This window comes from Aegilops tauschii, chromosome 1 (assembly GCF_002575655.3).
Source record: "Aegilops tauschii subsp. strangulata cultivar AL8/78 chromosome 1, Aet v6.0, whole genome shotgun sequence".
Taxonomy (NCBI): domain Eukaryota; kingdom Viridiplantae; phylum Streptophyta; class Magnoliopsida; order Poales; family Poaceae; genus Aegilops; species Aegilops tauschii.
In genome coordinates, this window is record NC_053035.3 from 7,518,497 (window position 1) to 7,529,180 (window position 10,684).

At 47.0% G+C, this 10,684-nt stretch overlaps 1 protein-coding gene across 1 annotated transcript; it reads right to left on the reverse strand.

The window, feature by feature from the left end:
* Positions 1–2,403: 2,403 nt before the first annotated feature.
* LOC123494454 (fatty acyl-CoA reductase 2, chloroplastic-like) lies at positions 2,404–3,229 on the reverse strand. The gene is made up of 2 exons (XM_045230325.2): positions 2,730–3,229; positions 2,404–2,640 (listed from the first exon to the last, which is right to left on the reverse strand). The coding sequence occupies exons 1-2, from the start codon at positions 3,149–3,151 to the stop codon at positions 2,460–2,462; spliced, it is 603 nt and encodes a 200-aa protein (XP_045086260.2). The 5' UTR covers positions 3,152–3,229; the 3' UTR covers positions 2,404–2,459.
* Between the last annotated feature and the right edge of the window lie 7,455 nt (positions 3,230–10,684).

The window sequence follows — 10,684 nt, forward strand, 5'->3', positions numbered from 1 at the left end:
CCCAACATTTAGTACCGGTTGGTGCTACCAACCGGTACTAATGGTCTACCAGCACCCGGGCCTGGCTCGTGCCACGTTGTGGCACTTTAGCGCCGGTTCGTGCCGAACCGGTACTAAAGGGGGGGGGGGGCTTTAGTCTCCACTCCATAGTGCCGGTTGCAGAACCGGCACTAAAGGCCCTTACGAACCGGTGATAAAGGCATGTTCTGCACTAGTGCCACGATCTCTGTGTCGGATTCCGGATTCATAGATGACAGCCACAACTCCGGTTTATGCGGCTCCTCGTCCGCCTCCATGCCACCCTCTGCCTCAACTTCCAGATCGGCGAAAAGCTCGTTGATCTCCGCATGTTGCTGTCGGATCAAGCACCAACTGACGTCCACAAAGACCTTAATCCTGGAAGGACTTCAGGATGGTGGTCTACTTCCTTACCTCCACCGATTGGGCGACGTCGAACTCCGATATGGCGTCCTACATGGCGAAACCCACAACCGGCTCTGGTTCCTCATCAGGCCCCGCCACGTCCTCCTCCTCCAGATCCACCCCCTCCATGGGATCTGGCTGCTGCTCCCCCTCCTCTTCTTCCTCCTCCTCCTCCGACTTTGACGAATCCGGAGGCAACCCGGCTGCGAAAACCAGGGACATATCAAAATGTTATAATCGATCCCGAGATGCAGCTGCGATCCGGCCGTGATCCGAAGACAGACCAAAATATTGTAATCGATCCTAATTTTGTAACTGCATAACAAATATGGTAGTATAAAGGTTTAAAAAATCTTCTACAAAATCCAAGCATGCACTGCATTTTCTAAAAAAAATAGCATGATGGTTTATTTTATGTTTTTACTATAATCATGATATTGGGCGCGGCAAACATTTGACTTTTATGCTATATAAACTGAAGAAAAAAACAAAAACCATGCAAAGTCATACGCACCACCAAATTGAGTCTCTATATATACAACTAACATACATATATACGGAGGCCTGACCGTCTAGAGCTAGCTACCTGGTTTACGTAGGTGGAGCTTGACGGCGAGTATACGATCAAGCTGCTTGCTAGCTAGCTTTGCATGCAAGGCTACCGCCAATGGTTTACGTAGGTGGAGGCTCACGGCAAGCATGCGTAATAATGGATCAAGCTACCTGCTAGCTAGCTTTGCATGCAAGGCTACCGCCAATAGTGCTGGCGGGTAAGGTTACAAAGGATACCGCCGTACACTCCGGCGGTAGACCACTGCGGTGCAGACGCTGCCGTTCTAACGTTGACCAAAGGCTACCACCATTGACTATGACGGTAGGCTGTGTTACCCTACCATCAAAAACCTTGACGGTAGAAAAAGGGTCAGATCCTGAAATATTTTTGAACTAGGATCGGATCACGCTAAAGTTAAAGCAAAGGGTGAAAACAGCGAATTCGGCCGCGAGCGGATGCCATCTCTCTGCTTGCTCTCTTCTGCTGCTACTGCTGCTACGTGAGGCTGTCTTGTCTAGCAATGCGAAGATGGTTTGGGTAAAAGACGAGGCAGGCGTTTTATATAGCCACAGAGAGAGAGGTACGGTAGATATTGGCCCTGCTTGGATACTCTAACTTAACTAAAGGTTATAGTTAGTTTCTAGCTCATGACTAACCCTGAACTAACTCTAGCCAAAAAGGCGTTTGGATGATAGGGTTAGATTGACAATAAATACATTAGGAAACTAGGAGGCTAGCCAAGCCGACCATGTGGCGTCTATCTCTTATGGGGCTGTTGGGATACTAAAGTTCGGTGCTTTGCCGAGTTTATTTGTACATGTGCTCAACAAAGCCATAACCCCTGACATTCCATATTTAGGAAAAAATAAAAATAGAAAAAGATTTGCCTTTTTCCGTTAGTAGAAATTCGGCAAAGGCAGGCCGCCGATAATACTACACGCACGGGGCTCCCGCGACGGACTTTCACGGACCCTGCCGCCTGCTCTTCTCTAATTGGTCCCCCTGATTTTCACTGGGGGCCTGCCTCACTTAATCAAATTTTAACCAATTACTATTAAGCACCCTGTAAATGACCTGTGGTAACTCCGTGTGTCTAGCATCTCTCGGCAGGCCGCCGTCGCCGGTGGCTGCCTGTTGGAGATTATACTTGGCCGAGTTTCTATGTTTTGGTGAGCCCACTTTCCTCGACACCAGGAAACTGGTTACGTTTTTCCGAGTTTTCTATTTACCTATTGAGTTCTTTTAGCTCCTTACTCAGCAAACCGCCGAGCTCCTGTCGAAAGAAACTCAGCAAACAATGGGAACTCGGCATCCGCGGCGATTTTAGTTGTGAATAATGTATGTAAATGAAAGCTGTGTATGTAAGATCAAGAACAACATATATAAATGAAGGTTGTGTGTCTTAATCGATGATAAGGATGGGAGGGAATTGTTACATCGACCGGTTGGCAAAGGCAAACACATAGATCGCTACATGGATGTGTTATTTATTTCCAACAATGGAGGAACCGCCCCTCCCCTTCATGACGTGCTTCAGGAACCCCGGGATGTGCACATTGGTGAAGTAATCTTTCCACTCGATGCTCCGGACGTCGAAGTGGAACTGCGCCTTCTCCTCCACTGACATCTCTGCGAAGAGCGCCTCGGTGTTGGCGATGTCAAACCTGCATGCAAGCATAGGCCTCCATTATTAGTTTGTCTAGGCCATTGAGCACGGACTTATACATGCATGGTTTCTCCAATGCAGATCAACCTGCAACCATAGAAGCCGTAGGGTTGGTACATGCGGGCGAGGTGGGTGATCTTCTCGGCGTACTTGCTGAAAAGCATCCGCGCCCGAGGCGAGAGCGTCTCGCCGGTGCCCCAGAGCAGCACGTCCCTCTCAACGTTGCTGTCGAACTGCTCGATGCTGCCAAAGAGCCTCATCGGCGCCACCTTGATTGGCTGCCCCGACGCCAGGTTGAAGGGGTACCTCGTGAAGTGCTGGAAAAAGAACGTGAACATGTCGCGCCAAATCAGCGGCTTCGCCGTCGATGATCCCACATGGTAGATGTGCATCTCCGGTGCCGCACCTAGGGCCTGAGCGTGCTTCGCCACCGCTGCGAGGGTCGCGTTCACCACCATGTCTGCCGGAACCTGACGGAGGGACAAGGGATCCATTTCAATCATCACCATTTATTACCAGCTGAAACTGAACCACCATATTATATTATGCCAAGCTAGTACATAATTACCACGTCAACGACACCGTCACCGTCGGCAGGGAACCCGCTCAACCGGCCTTTAGCGTAGTACAACATAATCGGATCAAGCATCCTGGGTTTTATTTGTCAAACAAGTGGAGGTCGACCATTGAACCAACTATTAGGTGGGTGAGGAAATTTTAGATTTTTAGTGGACAGAAAGGACACCATGATTGTCCATATCTGATTCCTTCTATCCAACCTGGGATGGGCTCGCTCCAAGTTCCTTCGATGATGCTTGGCCTTATCGTCACCACTGGTATCTCTCCTCGCATGCTGTCGAGGACCATCTCCCCCATGGCCTTGGTGAAAACGTAGGTGTCCTGCCAGCCATGGAGTCTTGCCCTGCCGTGCCAGTAAAACAATCAGTTGCTTCATTATGCTTGTGATGTTGCATGTTTAGGCTATCATTAATGAACTACTAATTATATACTCCAAGAAAGACGTGGTGTCACCTCTCAATGCCTAAATCCTTCATTTCTTGAGAGAAAGATGCTGCGTCGTTCGAGTTATGTCTGGAGCAAAAAGCAAGCTTGATCTCTGCCTCTATATCAAGCACAGTGTTCCGAAGTCCTGAAGAATCTGAGTAACCTAATTCCTTCGTGATGGTGTCTCCCAAGCTAAATGGCTTCTCTAGCACTACGCCTTGCCTCCTCCCGTTCACATATGCTGATTATTGATTGGCGCATATGGAGAACATTCAAACACAGTGGTCTAATTTCATCAATGCATTTATAAGCTTTTGAGTTTCAATTTGTACCGAACTATCGATAGCATTTTGCAATTTTCAACTAAAGATTAAGGTGTGGGCTTGTGCCCTCCGTTTTCTGCCTCTAAAATCAAACTTTTCACCATAACATCTTTCAGTTGGCATTCTAACCTGTTGATACATGCAAGAATAGCTTCAGCTTTGAAAATCTACGCGCAAAACTCATTAACCGGAATGGTCCCATGGTGTTCACGTCCATAGCAATATCGTACCTGAAATTTATAATTGCTAGTGATTGTCAAATATGAATGTTTGGAGCAACATACAAAACATGTCTGACAAACCTCTCATCGAATGTCGTATTCGCTGCACTGTTGATGATGATGTCCACTTTTTTTGCAATATCATCAGCTAGCTCAGGCGTAATGCCCATGTTGGCTTCTCTCACGTTGCCTACTACAGCAACCAGTTTTCTTGCTAAAAAATGGTGGTAGTCTTTCCCATGGACTTGCTCTAAGCATTTGAAAAGTTCTGTGCCAACTATCTGCATGCATATATATCATTTGGATCAAGAATCAAAACTACTCTCTCCGCTCACAAATATAATATGTTCTATTTTTTTCTAAATCAGATGTATATGAACATGTTTTAATGTATTTGGTCGCTCATTTCAGTCCCTAATTACACCATATTGAAATTCCAAAACATCTTATATTTGTGACCAGAGGGAGTAGTCTCGACTCTCAAGTCTTTGACTCTTGACCCTTCATCTGATGCCCTGCAGAAAAAGTAAATACCCCCTCCCTCTAGAGAGTGTATCTAGACGTGTTTTAGTGTGTAGATTCAGATTCACTCATTTCAACGAGATTTAAGTTTGGACGAAAGTAATAATAAATTAAGTAAAAATCACTGCACCTCGTTTTGCAACCTTTTCAGTGCTGCGTTGCTGTCCTTCGCCTTTATCAACACATATATCTTGCCGACATCAGGAGTTGTCCTCAATATTTTCTCAATAATAACTGGCACAGTAGAGAAATTGAAATCAAGCTCGAAAGCTTGTTGCGTGCTATACATCAAGGCTGTAGATGAAAGAAACTATACCTTTTGCTAGAAATCCAGTCCCACCAGTGATGAGAAAGTTCTTGCCCCCAAGGAACTCTGTGATCCCGATACCATCTGGTTCATTTGAAGGTGCTGAACCGGCTATATGATTCCTGCGATCCATTGCCACAGCATAGGAAGGCAGCCACTCACCATGGCTGCTCAAGTGCTTCTTCATGCAGCTCACCGATGCAGCAGCACCTTTAGTGTTGGCACGACCTCCCTTCCTAGCAGGAAAGCCTATACATTTTTTAGCAACAGCATAGTGAAGGCTTAACATGGCAGCCAACTTGGAAAGTCTGACGGAAGGAGTGAGGTGTGAAATAATATATCCAACTCTTCACTACAAGCTTAATGCATATATGGGAGTGCTACATCCCTATTTATACTATTTTATAGGCAACATGGTACAAAAAAGGTAATTGGTCCACTTGCTCTCCCGCCTAATATATATGTATGATCAAAGCATTTCTAAATGTGTCCAACGCCCTCCATCTCTTCAAAAATTTAAGATGTTTTAGCCATGTTCTAAACAAAACTTGCTCAAGTTTGATCAAATTTTGTAAAATAATATATCAACAAGGAATATTACTATCAACATGTAAACACCAAATTATTAATAGTAGTTGTTGATATATTTATTCTACAGATGTGGTCAAACTCAAACAAATTTGATTTAGAATAAAATAAATTTATTATATTTTCAATCAGACTGATTATTATCGCCCGATGTTTCTCTCCTCTGTTATTCCTCTCAGCCAATTTCCTAAAAAGCTCTGTGTTTTGGTATGCTATGCAAAACAAGCAATTTCTAGTATGAGGAATATCTGCAACCACCAGGCCACACTTACATAGTACAGCCCCCACCAGGCCACACCTTACAACTCAGGGCCATTAGTAGCTCGCTATCAATGGTAGGAAAATAGTTGCATCACCATAGTATCCAACCGTCGGGAAACAATTTCAATAATGTAACCCAAGAGAATTTAAAAAATGGAAATGCTAAAAAACTAGCGTTCCCTAGTAGTGGTTTTTCTAGGGAATGCTCTCTAGTGCGTCAGATTTCATGCGTGAATCCTAAAGTGGTGACACGCACTACTGGAATCAGGGATTTTGCCGTCTGCCAGTTCTTTGCCGTCCGCTAGCAGACGGCAAAGAAGGTCTTTGCCATCAGCTACCAAAAAGCAGACGGCAAACAACTAGCAGACGGCAAAGAAGGTCTTTGCCATCTGTCACTTCTTTGCCGTCTGCTGGCTGACGGCAAAGAATCTTTACCGTCAGCTGGCTGACCGCAAAGAGAGAGGTGGCCCCCACTAACGAGCCGATTAGAAAAAAACTTAACGGCCCCCTCTTTGCGGACGGCAAAGGCTAACTAACCTAACCTAACTAACGGCCGATCGAGCCCCCCCCCCCCCCCCCCCGCCCGTTACTCCTCTCTGTTTCTCTCCCTCTCTCCTCCCCGACGCCACGCCACCAGATCCACCCACCGCCGCCCCCGACACCGCCCCCGCCCCCGCCCCTGCTTGCCCCGTCGCCCCACCACCCCGCCGTCCCCACCCCACCCGCCGACGCCCCACCATCCCGCCGCCCGACGCCGGCCCCGCCCCCGTCCCCGCTTGCCCCGTCGCGCCACCACCCCGCCGCCCCCACCCCACCCGCCGACGCCCCGTCGCTCCACCATCCCGGTGCCCCAGCGCGCCACCACGTCGCCGGCCCACCCGCCCCACTGCCCCAACCGTCCTATTGCCCCGGCGCGCCACCACGTCGCCAGCCCACCCGCCCCACTGCCCCGACCGTCCCATTGCTCCGGTGAGTTATTTTTTTCTTTTTTCTTCTGTTTTTTCATTTTTTTGTTGTTTAATTGTTAGTGATAGATTTAGTGCTAGATATGTGTTATATAGTGTTAGTGTTAGAAGAAAAGAAGAAAAGAAGTAGAAGAAAAAAGAATATGTAGAAGAAAAGAACAAGAAGAAGAAAAGAAGTAGAAGAAGTAGAAGAAGAAGAAAAGAAGAAAAGAAAAGAAGTAGAAAAAAGATGGAAAAAGAAGAAGAAGAAAAGAAGTAGAAGAAGAAGATAGGAAGAAAAGAAAAGAAGTAGAAAAAAGATGAAAAAAGAAGAAGAAGAAAAGAAGTAGAAGAAGTAGAAGAAGAAGAAGAAAAGAAGTAGAAGAAGTAGAAGAAGAAGAAAAGAAGAAACGAAAAGAAGTAAAGAAGTAGAAAAAAGATGAAAGAAGAAGAAGAAGAAAGGAAAGAAGAAGAAGAAGAAGAGAAAGAAAGAAGAAGAAGGATAGAAGGAAACACCCCAACCCCCTGACCCCCTAACCCCGACACCCCGACCCCGACACCCCGACCCCCTGACCCCGATACCCCGACACCGACACCACACCCCGACCCCGACACGACACCCCGACCCCCTGACCCCCTGACCCCGACACCCCGACCCCGACACCAGACCCCGACACACCGACCCCGACAAGACACCCCGACCACGAAACAGCACCCCAACCCCGACACGGCACCCCGACACCGACACGACACCCCGACCCCCGACACCTTCCGAAAAGGTGCTCTTTGGCCGTCCAGAGGCCGACGGGGTCATATATTTGTGAATTATGACTTAGGTCATATATTTTCAATTTTGTTATGAAAACATCATATATAATTGTGTTGATTGGGTAGATTTAAATGTGTAGTTGTTTCATCGCTGCGAGGTTTGGTGTTCGACGACCTCGCCGTGCGTTTGACGAGCTCTGCCCCTTCGTTCGTGGGTGAGCACAAATGAAATGTCCTCCTCCCCCAATAATTATTTGCTCTGTTCCGGTGTTCGTGCCGATGAAACTTGATAGCTAGCTATATATGTGTCTTGAATCATCAGTATGCGTAAACAATATGTGTCTCCCGTTCGAAAGCGTTATAGTTATAAATATGCATGCATTTGCAAATTTATAACCTTGATTCTTTCGAATTCTCCAACGCTATCCATGGACAGCCCGAGTATGTGTAGATTGGGTTCGTTTTCCCATATGCTTTGCTCCGGATCCAACGCATAAATTTCGTCAGTGCCTCCCCTGTTGTTCTCCGGGTACACATCCTTTCTGTTTATTGCAGAGACGTGTATCAGGAGAACAGCGGGGAGGTGCTGCTGAAATTTTGCGTCGGATCCGGAGCATAGCATGGGAAAATGAACCCAATCTACACATACTCGGGTGGGATTAAGACCTATCATTACCTATTAGAGTGTAGGTTGCATGGACGTAATAAAATTGACAAAGTAGATCAACTGATGAATATATACATGATGAATTATATATATATTTGTTGTGTGTCCAGTAGCTCTGAAAGTCAAGATGAGTGATCGTGCGTGGATGTGTACCGGTCACACTGGTCAGAACAAATGGAGCGCTAAATGGTTCACAAAAACCAAGGGGTTTGTGCAAGGCGCATTTGCAAATGGCCAGAGGAAAACCTGGTGCCCATGTTTCCGGTGCGGCAATTGGGAAAAGAGGACAGCGGATGAAATGGGCAAACACCTGCAGAAGAGTGGTTTTACGCCCGATTATACGGTGTGGACATATCATGGTGAGTCTGCCCAACGTGACAGAGCTGAGGTGGATCGTCGTCGCACCGACGAGCATGGTACCGGGATGGAAAACATGGTGCAAGACTATGATGATGCTCGGGATTCGGACGAGGAGATGGAGGAATCTGCAAAGGCCTTCAATGAAATGTTGGAGTCTTCAAAGCGTCCGCTCCACGAGCACACTGAGCTTTGTCAGTTGGATGCCATCTCACAAGTAATGGCTCAGAAGGCTCAGTTCAACTTGGGCAGAGAATGCTACGACGCAATAATGACAGTATTTGGACGCTTTCTACCCAAAGGCCATGTAATGCCTGCAAACCTGTACCAGTCGGACAAAATCCTCCGTGCACTGAAGATGCCCTATGAGAAGATAGATGCCTGTGAGAAAGGATGTGCCTTATTTAGGCTTGACTATGCGGACTTGAACTATTGTCCCATTTGCAAGTCTTCCAGATATGTTATGGTAGACAACGGTATGGGTGAGAAGACACAGACCAAAATCCCCGTTAGTGTTCTTCGGTATATGCCAATCTTACCAAGACTTCAACGTCTTTTCATGGTCGAAGAGACGGCCAGACAGATGACATGGCACAAAACAGGCAAAAGAACCGAACTAGATGCAGATGGGAATCTGATGATGGTACACACATCGAATGGTGTTGCGTGGAAAAAGTTTGATGAATTACATGCTGACAAAGCGGCAGATCCGAGGCATCCTCGAGTCGGCATCAGCACGGATGGGTTTAGTGTGTTTGGTATGACGGCAGCCCAATACAGTTGTTGGCCCGTATTTGTCTTTCCACTCAATCTCCCCCCCCCCCCCCCGACAGATTATGCAAAGAAAGAACATTTTCCTGACGTTGATAATTCCAGGGCCCAACTATCCGGGAAAAAATATGAATGTGTACATGCAGCCGCTTAAGGACGAATTGCAAGAAGCTTGAGATAGTGGGTTCAAGACATATGACGCCTATAGCAAACGGAACTTCATAATGCGTGTCTGGTACATGTACTCGACGCATGACTTGCCGGCATATGCGCTATTCGTTGGCTGGTGTGTGCATGGAAGGTTCCCGTGCCCCACATGCAAGGGAGCTCTTGAGTTTCGTTGGCTTCAGGCCGGTCGCAAGTTTTCTTGCTTCGACATGCATAGACAGTTCCTGGATCCTCGCCATAAGTTCAGGAAAGACAAGAAGAACTCCATCAGAGGCAGAGTTGTCAAAAACTCTGCACCACCTGCGTTGACAGGCCAACAGACCCTGGATCAGTTAAACGCTCTCGAGCCAGATCTAGAGCATCCAGGGTACTTCAAGGGGTATAATTCTAAGCACGCCTGGACTCACAAGACATGCTTATGGGATCTGCCTTACTTCAAAGACCTCCTTGGCCCACACAACATCGACGTGATGCACACTGAGAAGAATATCGCCGAGGCACTTTTTGGTACACTGGTCGGCATAGATGGGAAGTCAAAGGATAATACTAAGGCTAGAGTCGATCTGGAGGCGCTATGTGATAGGCCGTTACAAAACATGAAAGAACCGAAAGGAAAACAGAACTGGACGAAGCCAAAGGCATGGTTCAATCTTGGAAGGCCAGCTATGAGGGAAATTATCTTGTGGGTGAAAATACAGTTGATGTTCCCTGATGGGATGCAGCGGATCTAAAGAGGGGAGCGAGTCTTGATAAATTGAAGATATTTGGTCTCAAGAGTCATGATTGGCACATATGGATTGAGCGGGTAATGCCGGTGATGTTGCATGGCTTCATCCCTGAGGATGAATGGCTAGTACTGGCAGAACTCAGCTATTTCTTCGGTGTTCTTTGTGCGAAAGAACTATCGCCTGGCGTGCTAGAAGAAATGGAAGAGTTGGCGCCGGAGTTGATCTGCAAGTTAGAGAAGATCTTTCCACCGGGCTTCTTTAATCCAATGGAGCATTTGATTTTGCATCTCCCGACCGAGGCAAGATTGGGGGGGGCGTGCAAAATGGTTGGTGCTACCCAACTGAGAGGATGCAGAAGACGCTTCGACAAAAATGTAAAAATAAACGTAGAATTGAAGCATCGATGGCTGAG

What these genes read in the sequence shown, in the direction of transcription:
- LOC123494454 (XM_045230325.2), bottom strand. Translation starts at nt 3,151, where the DNA reads ATGGTGATGATTGAAATGGATCCCTTGTCCCTCCGTCAGGTTCCGGCA. An exon ending in TACGGCTTCTATGGTTGCAG is followed by an intron (nt 2,641 to 2,729) that starts GTTGATCTGCAT and finishes GCTTGCATGCAG; the next exon opens with GTTTGACATCGCCAACACCG.